The sequence below is a fragment of the Saccopteryx bilineata genome, chromosome 1 (genome assembly GCF_036850765.1).
Source record: "Saccopteryx bilineata isolate mSacBil1 chromosome 1, mSacBil1_pri_phased_curated, whole genome shotgun sequence".
Lineage (NCBI taxonomy): Eukaryota > Metazoa > Chordata > Mammalia > Chiroptera > Emballonuridae > Saccopteryx > Saccopteryx bilineata.
Window position 1 is genome coordinate 394,742,066 of NC_089490.1, and position 27,173 is coordinate 394,769,238.

A 27,173-nucleotide genomic window follows, 5' to 3' on the forward strand; every position below is an offset into this window, starting at 1 on the left:
CCCATTTCTGTAGAGCCCTACAGCTTTCCTGGCTTCTCCCAGCAGGGACAGTGAAACGGAAGGGAAGGAGGGGAGGGGACAGGAAAGAAGACTGGTACCAGGTGCCCTTCTCCCCAGGAGTGTGAGGAATGAGGGAGGCATAACCCATTACAAAACTTCCAGGAACTGACTGGCACCCCCTCACCCCTCTGTGCAGGAGTGTCAAAGGCTGGCCCAAAGCCAGGAGGCTTGCCTGCCCTCCCTTCTTCCCCCACCAGGAAGGAGTTTCCTGCACTGTGGTTCTCAGCTCAGCTCTTAGATTGGATAGATTGTTTTGTGGAGGGGCCTGGGCGTGGCTTTTTCTTTTAAAGCTACCCTGGAGATGCTAACGTTCAGCCAGGAGCCTAGCTCTGAAGGTCTCCCAACACCACAAGCCTGGCCCAGGAGGCCAGGAGCAGAGGCAAGCCTCACACTTCCTTGGTGCGCAGCGGGCAGGAAAGTCTAGCTGCCTGCACCTGGAGCCCTTCCTCCCCAGGAGTGGCCCAGGCCTCCTTCGAGGCAGGCCAAGATAGTTGTCACCCGTCCCAATGAGATCCCTTTCACTCCTTTCCACCCCTGCAGCACTGATCCCCTTGTCCTTGAATTCAGGTTTTGATTCAGGTGTCAGATGCCTTTACAGGTGAGCAGCGTGCGGGGCGGGGGAGAGGCAGAGAAGTGGCTTTATCCTCCTTAGGCAGGAGCTTCGGAGAGGGAGCAAACGGAACGCGTCCTGTCCCTCTTGGCAAAGGCGGGTCAGTCCCCTGCTGTTCAGTCCCCGGGGAAGTGGTCTTTTCTCCCCCCGACTTCAAGCTCGGGGGCGCGCGGGGGTTGGGGATCTGTAGGGCACTAGGACCCGGAGGGGCGGACGGACAGCCCATGTGCTGCGTGCGCTCCCTCCCACCTCCTGCTCTTGCTCCCGCTCCATTGTCTGGGAACTGCCGCCGCGGGCGTGCGGCCGGGCGGGCGGCGGCCGGGACTCTGCCGGCCGGATCGGGCCGGCGCCAAGTGGGCGCGGGAGATGCCGGGCGGCCCGCGGCCACTTGAGCCGCCCGCCTAGTGCCCGCCTTCCGTGAGAAAGATGTGCATCCGGATGGAGGGGCGCGCGACAGCGGCTCCCCGGGGGCCTTGCGGCCCCCGGCTCTGCCTCCTGGTGGCCCTCGCCCTGATCGCCGAGAGAGGTCAGCGGGAGGGGTGGGGCGGGGCGAGGGGCGGCTGGGCGCCGGTCCAGGACGAGCGCACCGGATGCCTGGAAGGCAGGAACCTGCGGGTGCTCGGACTAAACCCCAGCGGGCTCGCCCGCAACGTGCCCAGAGGGCTGGGAGAGCTCACCCTGGGATCCTGCCCTATCGCTTCCTTCACTTGCACAACCCGGCAACTCCTTCCTGATCCCGGTCCGGGGGTTCTCCCTGCCACCCTCGCATCTCTACCCGGTGCCGCACCTTCCACGAGCCTCCCCTCCATTCAGGGCGTCTAACTCGGCTGTCCCCTGACCCGGGCGCACCAGCTCCCTTATCTGTCCTCTACTGAGCTGCCCTCGCCCCCGCCCGAAACCCATGGCCCCTGCCCTCCTTCCCCCACCACCAACCCACCCCCGGGAAGGGAAGCAGCCTCTTTGCCTGGGACCTGCGAGATGCGGCCGCACTCCCCCTGCCCCAAGGAGTTCTCTGACCTTAGGAGTCCCAAGAGATTGTCCCATCCCTGTCTTTCTGACCCCTTACGGAGATCCCTGTTACTGGAGGAAGGGGTAGCGACTCCCCTGTGGGACTTGCCCTTGGCATGGGCTGTGGCTGCTAGGTGGACGATGCTACGGAAGAGTAGGGGATAGTGAGGCATTCTTTCCACTCACCCACACTGAGAGGGCTGAGATCTGGATGCTGGGAGTCCGTGGGATTCAGGCCTCCAAGCATCTTGTAATTATCCAGGCAATGGAGTAGGAGGAGGAAGGGCGGCAGTGGCTGCCCCCTGGGAGCCATCCTCACTCACCTGTTACACTCGCGGGGGTTGGGGGTGAGTGTCTCAGACACAGGCTCATCGATGGGGAGGGTCTTGAAGGAGGTTGAAACCATCAAGTGCGCAGCCCAGCTGTGGGGCAGAAGCTCTCTCCCGGGCTGCTTTCAGCCACCTGCTCCCTCTCCAGGGGACCCTGCAGGAGCCCTAAATAACCCCATACACAAGAGAGATGAGGAAAGCCTTGTCACATTCATTATGCAGCCGCAATAACCCCTCCATTCTGCGCTCCACAGTTTATAAAGCCCTCTCATGTCTATAGTGTCACTAAATGCCAGTTCTACTGATGAGAAAACAGGGGCCCCAAGATGCTATATGCTTCAGCCTTCACTGAGACAACTAGGATGTGAATGCAGGTCTCCAGGCTCCTTGGACATCGTCTCCAGGGAGAGCTGCCCAGTTTGTAATCCAGGATGAGCAGGACAAGGCCCCAGCTGATACACAGGAAGATAACTAACTCAGAGAAGGCAACCAGGGGTGCAAATATCGGAGGGGTGGGCAATCCAGGAGGGCTCTCTTAAGGAGGCAGTATTCACTCCTGGTCCTGAAAGAGGAGAAAGAGACTCACAGTCTAGGGAGTGAACAATGTTGCAAGCAGCATGGGGCAGAGAGAGGTAGAGGGTGGAGGCAGGGTTGATGCCTCTACTCTGACTCCCAGCTCTACCATGCACCACGGCATGACCCCGGGCAAGTACCTTAAACTCTCAGCCTCATTTTCTGTATCATAAAATGGGATTAATAGTCATAGAACCTTGTTCTAAGAGTTCTTACACAAATGGAAAGTGTTAATACATATATGTAAAGTGTTTTTAAATGCTAGCCTGCATATAGTGTTCTAAAAATGTTAATGATTATTTAGGGCTAACTTATAGTTGAGTACAAACCAACTATGGTCCTTTGTCCTGGTTATTGAATACCAGACTGTCTTCCAGACTCATGGTTCCCACCCATCACCCCCTTCCCACTCTTGCACACCAGTGCCCAGTTGGGACAGGAAAGAAGGGAGCAAATTTGGGAAACGGGTGTAAGGTTGCCCTGGCGATAATGGATGAGGAGGGATAAACACCCAACCAAGTCTAACCAGGACCTAGGGGCAGAGAAAGTGTCTCTGCTTCTACAAAGCTCACCTGGTCACCATCTTTTACCTCATATGCCCTGCCTGGAGAGAACTGTACCCCGCAAATGCCTTGGTATCCGAGGCAATGAGATATGGGGGGTAGGAATGGGGGAGGAGGAGGCATCGAGAAGGTTCTACGTGAGGGAGGAAGGTAGAAGAGAGAATGGCTCGGGACTGGCATCCAGTCCCGGACTCTGATTCAAATCCTAGCCCTGTCACATGCTACCTATGTGATCCTCTTTGAACCTCAGTTTCCTCATCTGCTCAATGGGAGTTCCTCCCACATCCCGGGGGTGGGACATTTATAACACTCTTCTTCCTCCACTGCCCACCACCACTGTGCTCCTGCCAACTCTAGAGTGCTATCCCTTCTCCCTCTCCAGTGGACTGTGACCAGGACCCCCTGGACCCTGTCTACCTGCCGGCAGCCCTGGAGCTCCTGGACGCCCCTGAGCATTTCCGCGTGCAGCAAGTGGGCCGCTACCCACCTGCCAACTCCTCTCTGAGCTCGCGGTCTGAGACCTTTCTGCTCCTGCAGCCCTGGCGCAGGGCTCAGCCGCTTCTCCGGGCCTCCTACCCGCCCTTTGCCACTCAGCAGGTAAGGAGGGGGCACCAGGGCCTCCCAGGATAACGGGACTCAGCGAAGGTCTGCTTTGTGAGGCTCACCATTTTCTAGAAGGGGAAATTGAGGCCCATAAAGGCTCTCTTCCTAGCAGGCTGGAATTGGAAGCTTGGCACCTATCTTTCCACATCTCACTCCCCTTCGCCCCCTGCTTTGTGGGGCACCCCTGTTCTCCCTGCAGGTTGTCCCTCCTCAGGTCACTGAGCCCCACCGAAGGCCAGTCCCATGGGATGTGCGAGCTGTGTCAGTGGAAGCAGCTGTGACTCCAGCAGAACCCCACGCCCGAGTCCTCTTCCACCTCAAAGGGCAGGATTGGCCGCCGGGACCTGGCAGCCTGCCTTGTGCCCGGCTCCATGCCAGCCACCCTGCAGGCACTGCTCACAGAGCCTGCCGTTTCCAGGTGCGTGGGCGGGCCCCACCCAGGCTGGCCCTGCTCCTGCACCGGCCAGAGGGGGGGTCTGGGGTAGGAGAGGGCTGCACTCCTGGGATGTTTGGGGGTCTTGGACTATGGACCACCTAACTCCATTCTTTCTCTGCTAGCTTTCATTGGACCCTGTGTAGGGTTATTTAGGGCCCCTTAGGGGGTTCAGTCCATTATACACTGCTCACAAAAATTAGGGGATCACGGAATATGCAGAGATACACCAGTACTTTCAGCCTATTGTACAGTGCATTTTTACCAATGAAATAAAAGTTGGTTTTGCATCTCATTTGCATAATTAAACAAATCTCTTTGACTTGTTTGCTTTTCTGGTATTCTTGTTTAATTTAAAAAAATCAAGGCCCTGGCCGGTTGGCTCAGCGGTAGAGCGTCAGCCTGGCGTGCGGGGGACCCGGGTTCGATTCCCGGCCAGGGCACTTAGGAGAAGCGCCCATTTGCTTCTCCACCCCCACCCCCTCCTTCCTCTCTGTCTCTCTCTTCCCCTCCCACAGTGAGGCTCCATTGGAGCAAAGATGGCCCGGGTGCTGGGGATGGCTCTTTGGCCTCTGCCCCAGGCACTAGAGTGGCTCTGGTCGCGGCAGAGCGACGCCCCGGAGGGGCAGAGCATCCCCTCCTGGTGGGCAGAGCGTCGCCCCTGGTGGCCGTGCCGGGTGGATCCCAGTCGGGCGCATGCAGGAGTCTGTCTGACTGTCTCTCCCCGTTTCCAGCTTCAGAAAAATACAAAAAAAAAAAAAAAAGTTAAAAAAAAAATCAAATGCTTCTTTTTTTTTTTATCACTTCATATTCATTTTGAAATATCCCCTAATTTTCGTGAGCAGTGTATATGATTTTGGGCAAGTAACTTAATCTCTCAGAGACTCAGCTTCCTCATCTGTAAAATGGGGTAATAACAATTCCTGCGTCATATGGAGTTGGAGTAAAGAATAAATGAGATGAATACAATGCCCAGCACAGAGCAGTTCTGCAGCGAGGGTTTGCATTCTTGTCAGAATTACTTTTATAATTGCAATTTTCACTATCTTGGAGTCTAGCACAGGCATCTCCTAGAGAGATGTATTTTGTGGGGTTCTGAAGAGCCTGAGCTGTAGTCAGGGCAGTCCTGGGCATGGTTAGGAGGGGCACTGGGGTGGGCTCCTTCTGTGAGACTATTCCCGAAGGTAGAAGAGTGGTCTACAGACGCATTCTGAGACCTCCCCCCAGAGCTGTCCTAAGTTGGCTTTGTCACCTGGGATTCGTCTCTAGCCCATGCCAACCCTGGGTTTCCTGCCACGCCAACCTGGCCGTCGTGTGTTTGCAGCCGTCCCTGGGGGCCTGCGTGGTGGAGCTGGAGTTGCCCCCGCACTGGTTTGCCCAGGACTCCACCACGCGGGCCCAGCTGGCCTACACCCTGGAGCCTGCCGCAGCACAGGGCCCCGGGGGCTGCAGCCCCAGCGGGGAGGCGGACCCCGGGGAACAGGCCCTCCCCGTGGGCAGCGTGGAGCTGCGCCCGGCGGCCCCCCCGCGGTACCAGGAGGTGCCCTTGGACGAGGCGGTGACCCTGCGGGTGCCCGACGTGCCTGTGCGGCCCGGCCGGCTCTTCAGCGCCACACTCCTGCTTCGCAGCAACTTCACCGCCGGTGTCCTGACCCTGCGGTGAGCACCGGCCCCGGGGTGGCTTGGAGGCGGGCAGTCTGCAGGACGCCTGGGCAGGTCCTGCTCCTCTTGTGCTCCTCACTAGAATCCTTGGCCTCTGTAACACATGGGTCCACCTAACCCCCGCGGGCCGAGTGCTGTGCTGACCTGTCAGCAGGTCAGACCCAGCAGTGGGCACAGCTCTGACCTTGAAGTCAGAAGTAGGAAGTTCCCCTGCCCTGGCACCTCCCCGAGACTCCTTGTCTGGTGGGGCTAACTTGCCCGCTTCACAGGGCAGCTGTGGGGCTCCCAGGAGGGAGAGCCGGAAAGGGCTTGAACACAGACAGCTGCAGGGCCCGGGGGCAGGTCACGCTCTAGCGCCTCAGGAGGGACGTCTGCCCCAGTCACATTCATTCGCATGGTCTCCCGCTTGCCACCCTCATCTTCAGACACAGTCCCCACCTCTCCACAGAAAGGACCTCCTTTTTGTGTCCCTTTTGCGGGAAGTTCCCCCCAAAGCAGCCCCCAACCCAATCGCAGTGGCAGGGACTTGCAGAGTGTGACTTGCCTCTTGCACACTGGGGTTCGTGTGTGTCTCTCAGGCGCCCGTCCCATCTCCGTGTCTCTCACGCCCTCCTGTGCTCACTTCTATACTCAGTTAGCTCTTTCCTGGACCTTAAAATACGGCCTGGCACTAAGGGGCCCAGTGGTGGGAGGGAGCTGGACGGCCATGCTCTGATGGAGGTACAATGTGTTAGCAGGTGCAGGAAGGGGAAATTCGCCCTGCCGCACGCTCTCTAAAGGACATGGTACCTGAGTTGCTGGAGGGTAGAAGAATAAGCAGATGAAGAAAGGAAGGGCAGGGGGAGGGGCGGGGGGGGGCACAGCCTGAGCAAAGGCTTGGAGGCACGAATGGCGTTGTGTATGACGGGAAGAAATGTGGGTGTAGCTAAAACAAACAGTGATGGAGAGATGTCACAGCTGAGGAGAACTGAACCGGACCCTGAAGGCCTCGAATGCCAGGTTTAGACTTGGCCTTGTGGCCGGTGGGGAGTCATAAGTGGTCTCTGAGTGGGGGAGAGCTATAAGGTATGATCTGCAGTGAGATTGGGTCCTTCTGGGTCAGAGGATGGTGAGGAGGATATTCAGACTCAAAGTGGGAGGAGCCAGACAGGCTTTGTCTCCCCCTTCGGATCCTGTCCACAGTTTAGCACCCACCTTGACAAACTGGCCCTGTGTCCTCCTCCCAGGATCAAGGTGAAGAAGGGGCTGCATGTGACAGCTGCCCGCCCAGCCCAGCCCACCCTCTGGACTGCCAAGCTTGACCGCTTCAAGGGCTCCAAGCACCACACTGCCCTCATCACCTGCCACCGTGTTGGGCCCACAGTGCCAGAGGCCGAGTGGGTAGTTCCCTCCCCTGGGGTAGCAGCAGAGGAGGGAGGGCCGGTGGGCAGGTTTATGGGGCTCCAGGGAGGAGGGCTGCCACATCCAGATTCCCATGTGAGTAGGCATAAGAGCAGACTCCTTCAGTGAGTCAGTGCAAAGCAGATAGAGCATTTTCATTCATTCATTCAGCTACTATGGACCCATCCCAGTCAGTGCCAGGTACAGTGTGTGTGTGAGTCCTATTCCAGGTCATGCAACCTCTGCTGGCCACCCAGTTACAACCCGCACAGCCACTGTCCCACCTCCCCCTATCACCAGGTGGGTCCCTTTGGAGGGGGGCATTAATATTCCTAAAAGCCCAGCTGCAGTTCTTAACATTTACAATCTCTTCTTATTCATGCCCTGAGCCTGGGTAAGGGCCACGGACTTTGAATCTCCTGTTTGAATCCTGGTTCCGACACTTTTTGGGCAAAGAGTTAACTTCCCTGTATCCCCCCCTAGCAGAGCCTCATTTTCCTCACTTGTAAGATGGGGATAATAATTCATCCCATTAGGGTTTGGGAAAATGAAATAAAATAGTACATAGCCAACATCCAGGCCCATTGCTGACACGTAGCAGGTGCTTGATCAAAGGAGCTGTGAGGGTTGTTATTCAGTGGGTCGTATGCCAGTCCTGAGGCTTGGGAGGGAACCTTCCTCACTGATAGAGATTTAATCAGTATGCCACCCTGATGGCTATGAAGGCAGAGGTCCAAGTGGAGGAGGCCCAGGAAGGCAGGAGAGCCAGCAAGCATGGGGATTGGGGGGAGGGTTACATAGCTACATAGATCCTGTAGGGGCCAAGAGTGGATAAGAGCTTGGGCTCTGGAGCCAAGAAGCTTGGGTTTAATCCCAGCCCTGTCAGTTTTCACTGTGTGGCTGTGGGTGAGTTATATAATCTCTGGACCTCAGTTTCCTTATCTATAAAATGGGCATGATCATAGAACCTACCTCATGAATACAGGAGTACCTGGCTGCTAGCAAGTACTCAAGTTCTCTCTCTTCTGGCCAGCAGCCCTCTCGAACTGTCTGAGTTCCTATGGGTGGACTTTTTGGTGGACAATGGCACTAGTGGGGGTGTGGCAGTCACTCGCCCTGTCACATGGCAGCTGGAGTACCCAGGCCAGGCCCCTGAAGCAGAGAAGGACAAAATGGTATGGGAGATCCTGGTATCAGAGCGGGACATAAGAGCCCTCGTCCCACTGGCCAAGGTAAGGGGTGTCGCCTCTGCCCTGACAGGTGGGGGGCCGAGCGAGGCGCAGAGCTTGGGGCTGAGCTCCTCCTGCACCCCCAGGCAGAAGAGCTGGTGAATACAGCACTACTGACGGGAGTCCCACGGCGTGTCCCTGTGCGCCTTGTCACCGTGGACAGTGGGGGGGCTCTGGTGGAGGTGACGGAGCACATTGGCTGTGAGTCGGCCAATGCACAGGTCCTGCAGGTGAGTGGCACGTGCAATCCCACGTGAGTGTGCACAGTGTTGCACACACAGCCTTCCTCCATCCCCATTCAGGTCCCCAAGAGAACAGCTTCTTCTTGACACCAGAAGCCTCTTGATGGGGGCGTGGGGGCAGAGCTTCAACTTCCTTTGTTCCTACCACCTCTCCAGAGTCAAGTGGGAGCTCTGTCTCCCCAACTTGCCCCCAAGTTAGGCACATACTTTGGGATCGGAAAGTTTCTGTTTGAAGCCCTTTGATATCAAGTAGCGGTGTGACTGTGGACAAGTCTTTTCACTGCTCTTAGCCTCCGTTTCCTAAGCTTTAAAGTGGGAATATACTTTAGGGATATTGTAAGAATTAAAAGCACCCTAAGACAGTATCCAGCAGAGAGTGGGAGCTGAAGCAGCAGCAGCTACTGTTGTTATAATAATTATGTGGTGATACAAATAATGATAATTATTATCGTTGGAGTGTCATCATGACCTGTGAGGTTAAAAAGGGGGTAGGGGCGCTGGGCCACTTTCCCCAGTTTGAAGTTCTAATAGGCAATATTCGGAGCCTACTTTCTTAAACCCTGGCCACCTGAGTGGAGGAAGGAGTCTTGGGCCGCTTCTGGTAGCACTTTGCCCCTGTGTACATGGTTCTGAGGGTCCTACCTGAGGGCTCAGGTGAGTAAGGCTGCCTGGCTGCTGCTCCTCTGCCTACCTACATGTAGCTGCCAGGGGCTCCAGCACCAAAGGCCAGCACTAAAGAAGAAAATTGGGGGGTTCAAATACTCCTCTATTAGTAGAAAGACTCTGCTGTATGCAAACAGCCAGCTTCCCCAGCCGAGCCCCAGGTGAACTTGAATAGCTGGTTCCTCCAGGGAGTGATCCTGGATGCACGGTGGAATCTTATTCCAAGGATATGCCTCACCCGTAAAATACAGAACCGAAGTTCACCTGTATCCTTTCTCACGGCGTGAGGTCAGGGCTGCCCCCTCTGGTCCACACCTGTCTACCCTGGCTTGGCCCATCCCCTGTCCTCCTCCCCTCCCACAGGTGTCCGAGGCCTGTGACGCTGTGTTTGTGGCGGGCAAGGAGAGCCGGGGTGCTCGAGGCCTGCGGGTGGACTTCTGGTGGCGCCGGCTGCGGGCCTCGCTGCGGCTGACCGTGTGGGCCCCGCTGCTGCCCCTGCACATCGAGCTGACCGACAACACCCTGGAGCAGGTCCGGGGCTGGCGGGTACCCAGCCCAGCGGAAGGGTGAGTGGAGGCCTGGGGAAGCTGGCCGACCTCGGAGAAGCTGCTCTGGGCCCGAGAAAGGGCGCTGGGGACTCATCCCTGGGCTCAAGCTGGGGTCTGAAGAACTGCCCAGACGCTTGTGGTTCTCTCCCCGATCCCGGCCCTCCACCGCCCAGCCTGACCACCTCGTCCCCGCAGACCTCCACCCTCTCCTCGCGCTGCACGGCGCTCCTATGGTTCAGAGCCCAATCTCCTGTGTCATTGGCTCGTCTGGCTTGTGGACTGTCTGCCTCCTCCACACCACACCTTCCCCTAGAACGTAGACCCTTGGAGGCTGGTGTTTTGTCGACTGTATCCTCAAAGCCTAACATGGCACCTAGCTCAGTAAATATTGAGGGGGTGCCACCAGAGCCCAAGGGTGCGGTGGCCTCAGGAACCTGAGCTCGTAGGCCCTTCTAGAGACTGAGGACCCCTGCCTTCCCTCACTAGAGGGGGCGAAGCTGAGGGCGAAGCCCACACTGACTTCCGTCCCCTGGGCTGCCCCTTCCCTGCAGGGTGCAGGAGCCGGAGGCTGCGGCCGGTGAGGAGGCTGAGCGTCGAGTCCGAGGCTGCCGCCTGCAGTACCAGCGAGCTGGTGTGCGTTTCCTTGTCCCCTTCGCGGCCCACCCGCTGGACGGTGGCCGCCGCCTCACCCACCTGCTGGGCCCCGACTGGCTGCTGGATGTGTCCCACCTCGTGGCACCTCACGCCCGCGTGCAGGACCCCCGCATAGCGTCGCTGGAGGGCGGCCACATCCTGGTGGGCAGGGAGCCAGGCGTCACCTCCATCGAGGTGAGCAGAGCCTCCGAGAGAGGCGTCGACGGGCCCCAGGATGTTCCTGGGCAGGTGTGGAAGGTGTGCGAGGGACTCGGGCTGCACCTGGGAGGTATGGGCCCAGTGGGATTGGGGATAGGGTGAGAACGGCTGGCCCATGTAACGGGGGGAAGGCTGGGATTGGGTGCGTGGGACCAGGTCTGGAGAGAGGAGGGAACTGGCCCCCGTGTGTAGGATTGGGGTTCTGGTGCGTGTAGGGTGTGGTGTTGGAATGCAAAGTGCTGGGGAGAGCAGCCACTTCGGCTGCTGGGAGCAGAAACCTGATCCCTGTGTAGGGCTGCTGGGGTCTCAGAGGGAAGGCTGTGTATTTGGACCCTCACCTCCAGCTCCTTCCACCCTCAGGTGCGTTCCCCACTGTCTGACTCCATCCTGGGCGAGCAGGCACTGGCTGTGACGGACGACAAGGTCTCGGTTCTGGAGCTTCGGGTGCAGCCAGTGATGGGCATCTCACTGGCCCTGAGCCGGGGCACTGCCCACCCTGGGGAGGTCACAGCCACGTGCTGGGCACAGTCAGCTCTTCCTGCCCCAAAGCAGGTGACAGCTGGGGGTCAGGGGGGATGAGGTCAACATCTCCACATGGGGGTTGATGACAGGGGAATCCCTCACCTTAGGGTTTTCAGAATAAGGACTTACTGCCCTGGGAGGTAGTGAGCTCTCTGCAGCTGGAGGTAATCAAGCAGTGGCCGGAGTCTGTCAGTGGGAGGTTGATAAGATGGCTCTAACTGAGGACACTCCTGATGACTCTGACCCTGGGGCTAAGTGGCCAACAGGTGAATGACGCACGTCCCCTCTCTCCCTGTGTTTTGTCTATCTGCCTGTGTCTGTTTCCTCTCTGGTCTCTCTTCCTCCGTATGGCCTGTCTCTGTGGGAGTGGTCTCTGTGTGCATGCGTGCGTGCCCTCGCGTGTCTCTGCCTGTGTCCGTGTGCCCCACAGGAGGTGGCCCTCTCCCTGTGGCTGTCCTTCTCTGACCATACCCTGGCCCCCGCCGAGCTCTATAACCGCCATGACCTGGGACTCTCCGTCTCCGCTGAGGAGCCCAGCGCCGTCCTGCCAGCCAAGGAGCAGGGTGCCCGGCTCGCGGTGGTGGTGAGTGGGGCAGGCACTGATGGGCTGCCTCTGCATGTGTCCCTGCACCCGCCCGAGCCCTGCCGCCGGGGCCGCCACCGTGTGCCCCTGGCCTCTGGCACCACCTGGCTCGGGCTGCCTCCTGCCCCTACTCCGGCCCCCGCCTTCCCGTCCAGCCCTGCCCGGAGCTCACCAGCCACAGAGGCCAGTATGGACAGCAAAGGACAAGCCACAGGCAGCGTGGGGGACAGCGGGAACGTGAGGGGCAAGTTCGAGCGGGCAGAAGAAGAGGCTGGGGAGGAGGAGGAGGCAGAAGCTAAGGAGGAGGAGGGGGAAGAGGAGGAGATGGTCCCTGCCCCTCAGAAGGTCACTGACCTCGAACTAGGCATGTATGCCCTGCTGGGCATCTTTTGTCTGGCCATCCTAATCTTCCTGATCAATGGCGTGGTCTTCGTGCTGCGCTACCAGCGCAAGGAGCCCCCGGAGGGCGCCACGGACCCTGCCTCCCCCCAGCCCCACAACTGGGTCTGGCTGGGCACCGACCAGGAGGAACTGAGCCGCCAGCTCGATCGGCAGTCCCCCGGCCCACTCAAGGGGGAGAGGGGCTGCCCCTGTGAGAGTGGGGGAGGGGAGGCCGTGACCGCGGCCCCAGCACCTGCCGGGGGCACCACCAGCTCCTCCAACACCCTGGCCCGAAAGGAAGCCGGGGGGCGGCGGAAGCGCGTCGAGTTTGTGACGTTCGCGCCAGCGCCCCCAGCCCAGCTGCCCGAGGAGCCCGTGGGGGCCCCGGCCGTGCAGTCCATCCTGGTGGCCGGCGAGGAGGACATCCGCTGGGTGTGTGAGGACATGGGGCTGAAGGACCCTGAGGAGCTGCGCAGCTACATGGAGCGGATCCGGGGCAGCTCCTGACCCCGCCCCAGCCTGCCTGGCCCGGGCTTGTTGGCCAGCCGGGCAGCCTCCTGCTCACCGTCTGGTGCTTCCTGATCCAAGTCCCCTGCCTGGTCCCTCACACGGACTCCCACCCAGGCCCCCTCTGCTCTGCTCTGCTCTGCTCTGCTCCTTGTCATGGACCATGGTCGTGAGGAAAGGCTCATGCCCCTTATTTATGGGAACCATTTCATCCTAATGTTGGGTACAGAATAAATCGAGAAGGAAACCCAAGCTGGGACTGACGGTGTGTGTTTTCCAGAGGAAAGAAGTGAGAGGAGGGGGCGCGAGTCAGCCCCTGTCCCTGCTGGGACCACGTTGGGAGGCGGGGCCGGGAGCTGCCCTCTCATAGCGAGCCGCGATCCACACAAACAGGAGGGCAGTGGCGGCCTGGATGCCCGCCAGCAGGAAGAAGTACAGGTCCAAATGGCAGTTGTTGATGTTCCCTGGGGAAAGGAGATGGCGATTGGGTCAGGCTGGGCTTCCCTGGAGCCGGCAGCTGAGGCAGTGTGGCCGCTCAGTGGGGTCTGAAGACACTAGGCTGATAGCCCCCCAGCATCGGGCTGCCCTGGGTCTCCACAATACGCTGTTAGCTATTCTTATTTATTTTTAATTTAATTGTTTTATTGATTGATTTGAGAGAGAGAGGGAGGGAGCATTCACTGGTTGATTTTTGTATGTGCCCTGACTGGGGATCAAACTCGCAACCTTGGCGTATCGGGAAGATGCTCAAAACACCTGAGCTACCTGGCTAGGGCTAACTATTCTTTTGGTGGCTTAAAACAAATACCACCAGGAAGGGTGACCCCGTCCGCTAGAATGGCAGAGTTCCAGAAACAAGAAGGAAACCTGGAGATCCACTGAGTTCTGTGCTTCCTTTTTGATAGTTGGGGAAACTGAGGCCCTAGGAGGAGAGGCCATGCTGGGGGCGATTGGCCAAGTTCAGCTGGAACCCCGTTCTCAGTCCAGCCTGCTGCTTCATCAGCACTTAGCAGTTGTCAACTCCTTTCCAAGCCTCCCTCCACCCGTGCCCCACTCCCAGGGAGGCCCCCACTCACCGAAGTCCTTGGGGCAGTGTAACCAGCCCCCCGGCAGTGACAGCAGTGCCTCCAGGCTGGAGCCCAACAGCGAGCCCACCCCCGACAGGCAGAAAAAGATGCCCATGATGGCGCCCTGCATGGAGCGAGGGGCCTCTGAGTATGCGAACTCCAGGCCTGCAGAGGGAGAAGAGGGGTGAGCAAGGGGCCCCGCTCCTGCCCCCTGGGCCCCAAGCTCCACCCCACCCCCAGCCAGCCTCCGCCAGAGGACTGACTGCTCCGTGGCTATTCCAGCGCCAGGGCACCCCTGACCTGTCACCTCTGTCCCGCTCACCCACCTTGTGGACCTCCCACCGGACAACGCCCCTCCCCCCCCGTATTGTCCCAAGGACTCTGTCTCCCCTCCTCCCGCACCTCCCTGCCACCTTCACCCTCTGTCCTTTATCCTTCATGGCCACGTCCAATACTGTCACCAGATCGCTCTGCTTCAGCCTCAGAAACCTCTTCTCAGTGTGTGCCCTCTGTTCCCTCCGCCCGGGCCAAACCTCACCCGGACATTTCCTGCCAGACCTCTGCAAATGCCTCTCGAACTCCCGTCTCCCATCTTCCTCCTCCTCACACAGCCAGATGTCTGACTGTCTCCAATGGGGTCCCTTCCCTGCCCAAATGCCCCTGGGGTGGGGCTGCTGCCCTTGAGAGAAACCTCAACATCCAGGCTCAACCTACAAGGACCTGCACCTCCAGCCTTCTCCCCCACACTCCCCCAAGGCTCGGCTCTTTGTTTTGTGCTGTTGCCTGTGAGATCCTTGCTCTCACCTGCTGAGTTGTGTCCCCTCCCCACCACACCCCAGGCCTCCCCCAGTACCCTATAGTCACCCCCCTCCCCAACTTCACTAGGTTTATTATCCAGGAGACTGATACCGCCCCTCCACCCCATGAGTCCCACCCAGCCTCCCGTGTCTGCCACTGAGGGGGCCCCTGCTACGAGCTCACTGAAGGCCCCGGCCCAGCCCTGCAGCTCTCGGCTCACAGCCCAGCCTGGGAGGCAGACCCACAAATGCATTACTACAACACAGAGGCCGGCTACTGTGATACAGGTGACAAGGGAGAAGACCGAGGACCCCTCCTGCCCGGGGGGACCTTGGGAGGACCTTGTGAAGGAGACGGCATTTAGGCTTGGGACTTAAGGGGAAACAGAGGCTTATTTTCAGTCTGAGGCAGGGGGCACTGCAGCTGCAAAGATGCAGAGGGTGGGAACATGGCAGCAGGGGGTATGTGGAAAAGAGTGGGAAGTGTCTTATTCACCATCAAATCCGAGTGCCTATCCCCTGGCGTGAACCAGGTGCTAATAAATCTCCACTGGAAAGCCGCCCCACTCAGAAAATCCTGGCTCCTCCATGCAGACACGCCCTAGAGGCCATGCCTGTGAGACCTCTGACTTCGAGGCACCACCAGCAGAGCCCGTGACGGGTATGAGAGCAGGGAGGAGTCCAGGGTACCTGGGATGCTGGCAAAAGTCTCACTGATCCCGATGAGCAGGTACTGAGGGATCTGCCACCAGATGGCCAGCGGCGCTGCATAGTACACGTCCACCCCGATCTGCTGGGCTATCGTCTGGTTGCGATGGATGTATTCTAAACGCTTCATCTCCAGGAATCCTGATGGGGGAGAAAAGGGGATTGCATCTGGGCCCACTCCATGCAGCTAAACCCATGGCAGAGCTTGACGTGTGCTGGGTACTCACTAAGTAGCCAATATCAGGCCAGGCAGCAAGTGAGGAAAAGAATACTGGACAAGGGTAGGTAGGTGTGTCAAGATTTGGGGTCCAACTCTTCCCTTTTTGCCTTGGCTGCTAGGAAGCTCAGAGCTAAGTTTTGCACTCTATGACAGGAACAACTCTCATTCATTGGGGGCTTCTTGTCTGCTAGGCATTTAATATACATTCTTGCAAATGAAGAAAAAGAAATTTAGGTGAAGCAATCAGCCCGGAGTCGTACAGCTGATAAGTAATTGCGGCTGGATTTGAGCCCCAGTGGGTCTGGTTCCAAAGCTGGCCCACTTTCCATGATATCACATGACTCCTCTACAGCAGCGTCAAGTGTCCCAGAGGGTTTCTCACCTGGCTTTCCAATCTATCGTATTTTCCCTCCCTCCCCTTCACTGCTAAGGAGACAGCTGTGCTCTAGGGCAGTGCTCCCCAACCCCAGGCCGTGGACCGGTACCGGTCCGTGGGCCATTTGGTACCAGTCCGCAGAGAAAGAATAAATAACTTACATTACTTCCGTTTTATTTATATTTAAGTCTGAACGATGTTTTATTTTTTTAAAATGACCAGATTCCCTCTGTTACATCAGTCTAAGACTCACTCTTGACACTTGCCTCGGTCATGTGATACATTTATCCGTCCCACCCTAAAGGTCGGTCCGTGAAAATATTTTCTGACATTAAACCGGTCCGTGGCCCAAAAAAGGTTGGGGACCACTGCTCTAGTGGAACGAAGACAGGATACGGGGTTAGGTGACCTGGGTTCCAATCCGGGCCCTTCCACTGACTAGCTGTGTAACCTTGGGCAAATCACTTAACCTCCCGGAGAACCAATTCCCTTATGCTAGAAGTAGGAATAAAAATCCCAGTGTTATTGTGAGGATAAAACAGCATAAAAATGCATTGAAGCACATAGCTTAAAAAGAACCTAGTTTGGTTTCCAATCATTCAACACAATACTGTTTATTAATTCCCCCGGCTCCTAGTTGTGGTCCAGGCACGGTGCTGGGTGCTTCACGGACTTCACCTTGCTTAATCTGCACAACACTCCCGCTCGACCACATTCCACGTGGGCAGAGCCTGGGCCCTGCACCAGGTCGCAATAAATTGCTATTTCTGTTTTAAGGATGAAGCTTAGAGACTCTAAGAAACTTCAGGATCATTAAGTGCAAGGGGCTGAGGTTTGGGCAGCAGCATGAAAGGCTGTCTTACCTGAGCACCTTTTTATAAGTGGCTTCAAATTCTTTTTTTTAAACTGATTGATATTTTAGAGAGAGACAGAAACATTGACCTGTTCCTGTATGTGCCCTGATGGAATCAAACCTGCAACCTTTGCGTAGCAGGATGATGCTCCAACCAACCGAGCCATCCGGCCAGGACCGAAGTCTTTTGAAATGAAAGAAGGAAGAGAATAAATAAATACTTGGGCGGGAGGTGGGGGGGAGTTCCCATGTGCTACTAGGCGGCTGTGTGTCTTTGCAAAATTCATTTAACACATTTGTTCAGTGTCCACATGCATTATTCATACAGATGAATAAAAAAGAAGAAACAATCCCTGACTTCAGGGAGCTTACATTCCATTGGAAAAACCCATTTCCCTCTCTTGGTCCGAGTGTCCTCATCTGTCAGACCAGGGCGTGCTAGACTCAATGAGGAAGGCTTCCTTCAGCTCACGCTGATGGGCAGCCAGGCTGGTACCCACAGGGGAGGGTAGCCTTGGCCCAGGCTCCCAGCTTCAGCCTCAGCCGTAGTGGAACTAGCCTCCCCCCACCCCAAGACAAGGCCAGCCCTACCCCAGCCTCCGCTCAGGCCCACCACACCTGCCACAACAACGGAAGCAAAACCAAAGCACATCCCCAGGGCCATCTTCCGCAGAGCCGAGGCCAGCAGCTTGCACCTCAGCATCAAAGGGTCCAGCAGGCGGTCCTTCACCGGCACCAGGATCAGCAACACCACGACGTTGGCCAGCAGGAGCCAGGCTTCCGGGATCTGGGCAAGGAGGAGTCAGGAGAGGCAGGCTAGCAGGGCAGGAGGAGCTCTGGGCTGGCACTGGGAGAACTGGACTCCAGACTGTCCCTGTGCGATCCGGAGTCAGGTCTTTCCCTCTTCCGGAAGGCACACCCCCCAGCTGTGTAACCAGGGGGTGGGATTGGATGGCAGATGGCAAATAGGTTCCTCTAACTTTTATCCATTGGTAGTGTCTACCTGGAGCATTCACCCGCTCAGCATAAAGAATGTCATGATTGATTAGTGGTGTCTGCCATGGGCAGCAAATTGAGGTGTAGTGGTCAATATACCATTCACCTGCCAGCTCTAAAGGTCTTTGGTTTCACAAGTCTGAAATGCCAAGGAGCTGGTTTGGAAAGTCTTGGGGACAGGCAGGGGTCCCATAGAGCAGTGGTCCCCAACCCCCGGACTGCGGACCAGTACCGATCCATGGGCCATTTGGTACCAGTCCGCAGAGAAAGAATAAATAACTTACATTATTTCCGTTTTATTTATATTTAAGTCTGAACGATGTTTTATTTTTAAAAAGTGACCAAATTCCCTCTGTTACATCCGTCTAAGACTCACTCTTGACTCTTGTCTCAATCACGTGATACATTTATCCGTCCCACCCTAAAGGCCGGTCCGTGAAAATATTTTCTGACATTAAACCGGTCCGTGGCCCAAAAAGGTTGGGGACCACTGCCGTAGAGGGAGAGGGGCCAGGCAGAGTTGAGGAGGGACCTGGGTGCCCCTGAGCTGAGGGCCTGGGGCAAATCGGGCAGGAAGGCCGTCCCAGAGCTGCAGTGGGGGGGAGTGAAGCTGGCCTGGAACCTTTTGAGCAGTTGAGCATCTTGACTGGGTGGCTGGGCTGTGGCACAAGTGTGCCCACCCTCCAAGTGCCTTTCCTATGCCCCGGGGACACCCTGCCATTGGGCGAGGGGAGTAGAGAGGCAGCTCCGTTTCCTCCTCTTCTGGGAGGAAGCCCCAGGACGGCCTGAACTGGGGCTGATACCCCAGGCAACTCTCACCTTGTAGCCACTGTCCAGGGCTCCCCGAGCCACAGAGCTGTTGCCAGGGTAGCTTGGGAAAATGTTCGGGATGTGGAGGTGAAGACCTTGTAGGACATACGTGGATTGCATCTGCCAAGAAAGATGGAGGTGAGACCGGAACAGGGCTGGCCACCTCCCCTCCAGCCCCAGGACACTCCAGTTCTCAGGGGACACTCCTCAGCAGCAGCACAGGGCAGCTCAGCGGCTGTCCCCTCCCCAGCCTCAAGGGGAAAGTGACCGCCCACCCTCCTTGCTCCTCAAAAGCAGGCTTGGTGGGAGCTTCCTTCACTCTGCTCCCAGGCCCACGAGCTGTGCGGGTGGCTTTATTCCAGAGCTGGGCACAGCGGGTCGGACTCACACTGTGTCTCCAGGGCCTGGCACAGAGTAGGCGTGGATAAATGCTGGTCAACATGGGAAAAACAATGACACTGAGGCCAAGCTGAGTCCCACAGGTTGACACAGCCAGGAAACGTGCAAGCACTGACCCATTCGAATGGCTCTGGACATGGGGACAGGTGCAGCCTTTACCCCTTTAGTCGTTAGATAATGGAGGGGCGTCCAACAGAGCCCCGCAGGAGGGTAGGGGGCAGGAGAGGGCATTTGGGTTGCTCCGGGCAGCTGCTATTTGTCAACTGGTGTGGAAGGATGTCAATATTCTGACAAGTGGGATGTCTGAGAATCAGCCAGGGACACACACACACACACACACACACTATCATCTGAGAAGCTGATCACACTAGACACCTCCCCCAGGAGTTCTCTTTCAGAAGTCTGACGTGGGCCTTGGGAATCTTTGTTTAAAAAGAAAAACTCTGCAGGTGATTGTGAGGCACAGCCAGGTGGGGAACCACTGTTACAAAGTACGCAGTACACCGAGCTTGCCCCTAACTCGCTGTGGGGTCTTGGCCAGCCGACAGACCTTCTCTGGGCCTCAGTTGCCAAGTTAGGAAAACTGGAATGCTGCAGAGCTGTGAGTCTTTGTCTAAGGCCCTCCCCTCACACAGGAGGGAACTGAGGCCCAGAGAGACAGCCTCACATCACCGGGCCTCAGCCCTGCCTCCGTGGCCCCTCACATTATACCGCACGAGGGAGTTTAACGATGGGGGCGGCTCTGCGCCAGGCCCGTGCCAGCTGTTCACTTTGTGGTCCCCTTGCCCTTTCTGCACGCCCTGGCCTTCTACAATGAGAGAAGAAACCAGTGAGGGGGCTCGGGAGCCAGTCCCCCCAGAGCGAAAGGGCGAGGGTGCTCACCTGGAAGTACACCATCCAGTAGGGCACCAGCATCACCATGACGGGCAAGATCTTCACCAGCAGCCGGAAGTTGGCGATGTCCTCTTGGGGGGACGGGCCAGGCTGGGGAGACCTCTGGTCAGGCAGCAGTTGGGCACCTTGAGGGTCTCTGTGGGCAGCAGACAAAATGGCAGCCATCATCACCACTACCATGGCACGATTTTCACCTCCACCGTTACCTCCTCATTTAATCCTGCTCCCCGAGAGTCAGTTATGACAGACATCAGTGCCGACACCACCACCGTCCTCATTCCCCCATCAGCACCACGTTCGCCATTAGCACCGTCACCACCAATGCCAGCATCCTAACACCGCCACGAGGAACGTGATCACTGTCACCAAAGCCATCTTCTCCATGGAGTTTTTGTTACTATTGTCATATTCTCCAGTGCTGGCATTGCCACTGTCAATATTATCACCTCCTTTACAGCAAAGCTGGCTGGTCGAGGGCTTTCCCCCCTATAGCAGTTGTCCCTTGTGCCCCAAAGGAATTTAAGACCAGAGATTGTGGTGAGCATTCTTGGGGGAATTTTTGGTTCGTAGCATCAATTTGTAATGGGAACCAAGGAAGTCCCTGTCCATGCCTGACTCAGAGAGTTGTCACATATTTTTTTTAAAGATTTATTCATTTTAGAGAGGAGAGAGAGAGAGAGAGAGAGAGAAGGGGAGGAGGAGCAGGAAGCTTCAATTCCCATATGTGTCTTGACCAGGGAAACCAGGGTTTTGAACCGGTGACCTCAGAGTTCCAGGTCAATGCTTTATCCACTGTGCCACCATAGGTCAGGCGAGAGTTGTCACAGATTTGATACACCAAAATCCTCCCACTCACTGTCTCCAAGTCCATCCTCCTCAACATGACAGCCTTCTCCCTATATGTCAAGGAGGTAGAAAGTGGATGGGTAGGGAGTGGACAGATCACTACAAAGAGACAGAGACAGGACAGACCAACTAGCGTGCAATCTTTACCATCTGCCCTTTGTTCTGAGAAGTTTCTGACCCCTTCTTGCATGAGAGCTTAGCCTCATTGAGATTCAAAAAAGAGGGGGAGGTAGGCAAATAGCAGTGTGGCCATTTCCAAAGACAGCCACCATCAGCTTCTCCCCTCCCAGTGTGTGATGTCACTCCGCCAGTGGGTGGAGTTTATTTGCCCTGCCCTTGAGTCTGGGCCAGCCTTTTGACTGTGCTGACCCTTTTGAACGTCATCTACTTTGTAATGTTCACTCCCTCCTCTTGCCACCCAGACAGCTTGCCTTGAGAAGCTCCAGCCACATGGCGAGGCCACATGGAAATGAACCAAGGTGCCTCCTTGACAACTAACATGTAAGTGAGCCATAGTGAGAGGTAATGGGAGGTCATTGCCTAAGCCATTAAGTTCCGGGGTGGTTTGTTAGTAGGCAGCGATGGATCATTGAAACCAACCCTACAGCAATGCACGAGGTTGGGGGAAAACATGCTGTGCCCTTTCCCACCTAGAACCTACACACAGGAGCTGTTGCTGCCTCTAAGGTCTGGAGACAGCTTTTACTTAGCATAAGCAGTTGATTAACTTGGGGGGGGGGGCAGAAGGCAGCCACTGTGCATGTGCACGTGCAAGCACAGGCCATTCAGAACCTTCCTCCCTTGTTTGCCAACTAATGGGGGAGGAGCCAGTTTGGCTGATTTCTTAAACTTTCTTATACTTAAGATCAGGAAAGTGTGGAATTATACATTATATCCCAACAACCTTCACTGGTACCATCATCTCCACTGTCGCCACCTCTACTGCCATTGTTATCACCATTTACTGAGTTTATCATCACAGTAGCGACTAGCACCATCATCCCTGTCTTCATCACCATCACTGTCAAGACCACTGAATGTCAACCCAGCATGTGGAAGTCCCAGGTTCTATTCCTGGTTAGGGCACACAGGAGAATTGACCATCTGCTTCTCAACCCCTACCCCTCTCCCTTCTCTCTCTACCTCTCTCTCTTTCCCTCCCGCAGCCATGGCTCGGTTGGTACAAGTGAGATCCGGGTGCTGAGGATGGCTCCATGACCTCACCTCAAGCACTGAAATAGCTCGGTTGCCGAGCAACAGAGCAGCTGCCTCACAGGGGCAGAGCATTGCCCTGTAAGGGGATTGCCAGGTGGATCCCTGTCAGGGTACATCCAGGAGCTTGTCTCTCTGCCTCCCTGCCTCCCCACCTCTCACTTAATAAAGAAAAAACAGACCATTGACATCTTCATAGTTTCTACAATTCACCCATCAGCAATCCCACCACCCTGATCTCCACTGCCATCCTCAGCGACAGTGGGCAGCTCTGGCCCACTGGAGATGAGGTCATCCTAAAGGACAACCAGAACGTCTTCCCACTGGGCCATGGCTTCCCGGGAGCTTCCCAAGGCACTTCTCCAGGCTAGGTGGCCCCCTTCGCCCAGAGCCCCCTCCTTACCTGGCAGATTGTTGGCACCAGAGCCGGGGACAGCAGTTTTGGAGAGCAAGTTTAAGCATAGCGGACACTTGGCTGCCCATGGGGGGCTTGGTGATGAAGACAGGGGTGGAAAAGAGGAAGGTGAAGAAGGCCAGGCCCACGCAGCCCACGACGATGCTGTAGCCGATCAGGAAGCTGATGTTCTGTTGGATGAAGGCCACCACCAGCAGTGACAGCACAGCACCCACATTGATGCTCCAGTAAAACCAGTTGAAGAAGCGGCGACTGGCATGGCGGCCAAGACCCATCACCTGCCAGGCGGGGGTGAGAGTGAGGGCCGAGGAGGGCCAGGGGCACCCCACCAGGGCATAGCCTCTGTAGTTGTACCCCCTCTCCCACGGGCACACTTCGTGGGTCAGAGGGTAGCCATTCCAGCACTTTCCTAATCCACGGTCAATAAATAGGTGTTCAAAAAATATTTGTTGAGTGAATGGGTAAATCCTTCTCTTAGGAGCCACTTGTTAATCATCAGGACTGTCTCGCACAGCTGTATCCTCATGCCCATGACACACATTCCTTTTTTATTGTCACCAAATAGTGCACAGAACAGATGTCTGTGAAGCCACTTGGTTCATTTTCTGGTTGATTTATTCCTTTGTCTCTGAGCAACCTACAATATGCATCACCTTTATAATTAGAAAAAGGAAAAAGATCTCAGGTCTGCTCCACATGATTAAACGTGATATACACACGACTGAAAGAACAGTTAGAGACCTAATTGAGAACTTCCTCCACAGTTGGGAGATGAGACAGTTTTCTACTGTGGCCCATCCCTTCACGCTGCCTTGCCTCCCGATACATGCCCAGTCACACAAGGTTGACATAATCAGGGAAAGCCGAGGTGGTCCTGGACGCAGCCCCGATGGGAGGAAAATGAAATTCAGGCCTCCCAGCAAGGGCAGAAGGCTGAAAATCTTTACTCCGATTTGAATCAATCTGAAACAGGCCCCGGGCCCCCTTCCGGTCTGGTGGCTCGAGTCAGCTTCACTGGCAGGCCCGCCCTCCCAGACCCTGGTCCCAGATTCTCACTCAGCAGGTCTGGGGCAGGGCCTGGGCATCTGCATTTCTAAACAAAAGCAGTGAGGACTGAAGGTCACTTCTCTAGATAAATGATTCTGTACACCGTTAAAGCCCTCACCATTTCAGTGACCCCCCCCCCCCAAGCTCAGGCTCCACTGCTTCCCTTCTATCCAGAGATGCGTGTTTCCAATAGCTAAGAGTTTGTCGAGCTTTGCTTTCCGTAGTTGCATTGGGGGAAAGGGTCAGTATTTTCTTCCTTTTCTAAATGTAAAATGATAGTCCATAGAGATGCATTTAAAACTACTCCTGTGGAGATTCTGAGGGGACCTCTTGTTGACGGAGAGGGTTGGGCTTGTCCCCTCACTGAATCCTATGCTGTAGACCTTCAAGCAGCAAATTGAATAAGTCCCATTATGAGCAGCCACTTCCATTTCTTAATTGGATGTAAATGGAGACGACAATTGCAACTCTGAAGGGGAAGAGCAGGCAGCAGATTCAGGAGAGAAACGAGCACTTTGTCAAGGATGATGGATGATCCTTGCTGAAACCGGCAATGTGCTACACACGCGGGGAGCCTGGGTATAGCTGTCCAGATGGCGCCAGCCCCCCCACCCGCACCCCCCCCATCTGACTGCCCCCCTGAATTCGCAGCAGCCCTTCGCTGCTCTGCTGTGCCCATCTTGTTACTCCCATCCACTGGAGTCAGAGCCATTTTTAAAAAACGCAAATCCAGCGATGCCCATTCTACTTCAAACCACTTCAGTTTTTCTGAACTGTCTTAAGGGCCAGGTGCAGGACAACCCCAAAGCAGCCTTCCAGTGTGGCACTGAGCCACCCAAGTCCATGCCCAGTAAATGGGAGAATGCACAGGAGCTGTCGTCAGTCGTGATGCCACTGAAGGCTCTGCCCAGTCGCCTGACCTCCGGGAGACCAGTCCTGCCACCAGGAGGGAGGAGGCACTGGATGGAGGCGGGGTCCTCTGGAGGTCAGTAAGGTCAAGAGTACAGGTTAATGACACCCAGGGGTGTCGCGAGATGTCACTGAAAGAGCAGAATTAAGGAACGATGAGAGATTCTTATTGGCAGCTGGCAGGGTCTCCTGTTCTGAAGGAAGGTCAGCGTGGGCTCAGAAACAGCACTCTCTGGGGGCACTGAGTCCCCATCATCAAAGGGACCCATACAGGCTGATGAGGAACTCCTTGGCAAGGACTCTGGAAACTGTGCTGGGTGCTGGGTTACGGATGCCAGCTGGAGGCAATGATCTTTTTTTAAAAATGTCCCTTTTATGATCATAAAACATGCAATTAAAGAACATTTGAAAAACAGGACAGTTATAGAAAATGTACAAATTAGTTCAATGATGTGATTATACTGTTACAATTTTTTCTGCCAGGTTGTCCGCATAGCTGTCACTGAGTTTTGTCACCTAGCTGTAATCATATTCTGCACTCATTTCTCATCTGCTTTTGTTCATGAACACTGCATGTGATTGTTTTAATCATATTACATATTATTTAAAATTATTGTCTAATACCACTGAGTAGAGCTATTACAAAAAGTAAAATATATCCATGTTGTTAGGCACTTAACTCATTTAGCAAATATCTATTGAATGTCTCCTATGTGCCATGCTCTGTCCAAAGGGTCCAGAGAGAGGCTCAGAGGCTAAGATGTGTGCCCAAGTGCCCCTGGCTAATAAGTGGCAGACCTAGGATCTGAGCAAGCCAGTCTGGCTCAACCTCTGGCACAGCTGGTGGGAAGAGATTTGCTCCTGCCCTAGGCTCCAGACCCCTACAACGCATAAAGGCGGGAGTTCATGGTGAGGCCTGGAGTCCAGCTACCCTTACCTAGCTCTTTGATCTGCTCTCTATGTGACCTTGGACAGGGTGATTAATGTCCTGAAATCTTACTGTCCGCATCTGTAAAACAGACATAACAATACTACCTACCTCTTGGGCAGTTAAGAGGATTAAATAAATGAGTGAAAACATTTGAAGTAGCACACAGCGAAAGATGAACAACTATGGTTTAATTACTGTTGTCACCATCTTGTTGTTAGAGTGAGCACCTCCTGTTCTTTCAAATAAGGAAACTGGGCCCAGAGAGAGGAAGTGGCTCGAGGTCACCCTGGGAGTCAGAGCCTCCTGACCCCGGGTCTCTGCCCACGTCCCTCACTTTCCCTCCTCGCTCCCGGGGTCTCCCGAAGGGGCGGCCCTCCTGCCACTCACCTGGTCGGCCCCGAAGGAGGTGAGGTTGCTCCTGACGGAGCTGGCGGCCAGGGCGAGCAGCAGCAGGCCGACATAGAGGGTGGGCGCGCAGTAGGGGGAGGCCGAGGGGCGCGGGCAGCCAGGCAAGGGGCAGGCGGTGGTCAGCAGCGCCTCGGGCAGCTCGCCGCAGAAGGAGCGGCGGCCGTCGGGGAAGGCGGTGGCCGGCAGCAGGCTGGAGGCGACCACGTAGAGCAGGAGGCTGAGGGCGATGGCGCGGAAGCGGCCCAGGTACACGTCGGCCAGCCAGCCGCCGACGGGCGCCAGCAGGTAGGAGGCGCCCAGGAAGATGAGCGCGGCGCGCGACGCCTGCTCACCGTCCCAGTTGAAGGCGGCGCCGTTGAGGAACAGCACGAGGTTGCCCGCGACGCCGAAGAAGGCGGCGCGCTCCAGCATCTGCACCAGCAGCACCGCGGCCGCCGCCGCCAGCCGCCACCGTCGGGGGCCCCGCGGGCTGCGCGCCAGCAGCGGCTGCCGCTCCCCCGGCCCGCGGGGCTGCCCCCGGGCGCGCGGCCCGGGCATCCCGGCCTTCCCGAGCCTCCGGTCCTCCCCGCGACCCCACTCTTCTCCTCCCTCCGCCCAACTGGCCCTGCTCCTTTCTCACCCCCAGTGGCTCACCCTCCCCTCCCCTTTACCCACTGCACTTCCCTGCCTCCTCTCCCTTTCTCTCCCCCACACCCTGTCCCTCTGCTGCTACCCAGATTCTCCCTCTCCTTAATTCTCAACTCTCTCTCCCCTCCTCCCACCCCCGACTCTTCCTCCTTCTCCCCGCTTCTCTCTCCCCTTCCTCTGGTCCTCGCCGCCCCCTCCCTCCCCCCAGTTCTCTGCCCCTCCTTTTCCTCTCTAGTTGGCCTCCCTGGTTGGTCGCCCTCCCGTAACTGTTGCCCCGCTCCTGTGACACCTGGTCTGCACTCTGGGGAGGAGGGCTCCCTCCGCTGACTCTGCCCGGACCTCCCCTCCAAGTCGCTCCCTCCTGGCTCAGCCTCTGTCCAGCCCTCTGCTCTTGAGAAACCCCGGGGAGCCCCCTGGCTTCCCCTTTCACTGCGTCTGTGGCCAGGCTGCATCACATGGGGCCGTGGGATGTTTTGGAGAAATGAAAGCTGCCCGCCCAGCTTTCTAAAAACCTCCCTCCTTCCCTGCCAATTACCCCACCCCTCCCCCCACTGGCCTTCCTGGAGCCAGGAAGAACATTTCCCATCTTTCACTTTCATTTCTCCCCTGACTCCACTGTGGGTGCATTCTCTTCCAGTCACCATCCAGAGCTAGAATGAAAGAACTGGTAAGATCGTTTGTCATTTGGTCCCACCCACCCGTTTTGCAGATGCAGAGACTGAGGCCCAGTGGAGTGGGGAGGAAGGCAGGCAGGATGACTGGTTCACGGTAACTGAACTAGGGGTAAACCACTGCCCCGGCTCCTGAGTGTCAGAGGAAGCTGTCAAAATGCAATTCAGATTGTGCAAATGCCACTGTGAGGAAGGAAGAAGTCACTGTCAAGAAGCGGGTGACGCCATACAGCACCCGC

The 27,173-nt window shown here is 56.5% G+C and overlaps 2 protein-coding genes across 3 annotated transcripts; one reads left to right on the forward strand and one right to left on the reverse strand.

Moving 5' to 3' along the window:
• Positions 1–947: 947 nt before the first annotated feature.
• Positions 948–13,000, forward strand: TMEM132A (transmembrane protein 132A). 2 transcript variants are annotated; one of them, XM_066251633.1, is made up of 11 exons: positions 948–1,196; positions 3,526–3,740; positions 3,946–4,164; positions 5,504–5,838; positions 7,068–7,217; positions 8,255–8,453; positions 8,537–8,680; positions 9,719–9,921; positions 10,455–10,731; positions 11,116–11,307; positions 11,708–13,000. In XM_066251633.1, the coding sequence occupies exons 1-11, from the start codon at positions 1,097–1,099 to the stop codon at positions 12,746–12,748; spliced, it is 3,075 nt and encodes a 1,024-aa protein (XP_066107730.1). In that variant the 5' UTR covers positions 948–1,096; the 3' UTR covers positions 12,749–13,000. The 2 variants fall into 2 exon arrangements, with proteins under 2 accessions (XP_066107730.1, XP_066107731.1); XM_066251634.1 differs by having other exon boundaries at positions 8,258–8,453.
• A 54-nt stretch (positions 13,001–13,054) lies between these two features.
• On the reverse strand, positions 13,055–26,765 carry SLC15A3 (solute carrier family 15 member 3). Its single transcript, XM_066251635.1, has 8 exons — positions 25,616–26,765; positions 22,330–22,619; positions 19,857–20,004; positions 18,585–18,695; positions 17,388–17,556; positions 15,303–15,461; positions 13,825–13,980; positions 13,055–13,212 (listed from the first exon to the last, which is right to left on the reverse strand). The coding sequence occupies exons 1-8, from the start codon at positions 26,171–26,173 to the stop codon at positions 13,058–13,060; spliced, it is 1,746 nt and encodes a 581-aa protein (XP_066107732.1). The 5' UTR covers positions 26,174–26,765; the 3' UTR covers positions 13,055–13,057.
• Positions 26,766–27,173: the final 408 nt, after the last annotated feature.

What these genes read in the sequence shown, in the direction of transcription:
- TMEM132A (XM_066251633.1), top strand. Translation starts at nt 1,097, where the DNA reads ATGTGCATCCGGATGGAGGGGCGCGCGACAGCGGCTCCCCGGGGGCCT. An exon ending in GCCGGTGTCCTGACCCTGCG is followed by an intron (nt 5,839 to 7,067) that starts GTGAGCACCGGC and finishes TCCTCCTCCCAG; the next exon opens with GATCAAGGTGAAGAAGGGGC. An exon ending in CCCACAGTGCCAGAGGCCGA is followed by an intron (nt 7,218 to 8,254) that starts GTGGGTAGTTCC and finishes TCTTCTGGCCAG; the next exon opens with CAGCCCTCTCGAACTGTCTG.
- SLC15A3 (XM_066251635.1), bottom strand. Translation starts at nt 26,173, where the DNA reads ATGCCCGGGCCGCGCGCCCGGGGGCAGCCCCGCGGGCCGGGGGAGCGG. An exon ending in CCCTGGACAGTGGCTACAAG is followed by an intron (nt 17,557 to 18,584) that starts GTGAGAGTTGCC and finishes CTCCTTGCCCAG; the next exon opens with ATCCCGGAAGCCTGGCTCCT. An exon ending in TGCTTCCGTTGTTGTGGCAG is followed by an intron (nt 15,462 to 17,387) that starts GTGTGGTGGGCC and finishes CTCCCCCATCAG; the next exon opens with GATTCCTGGAGATGAAGCGT.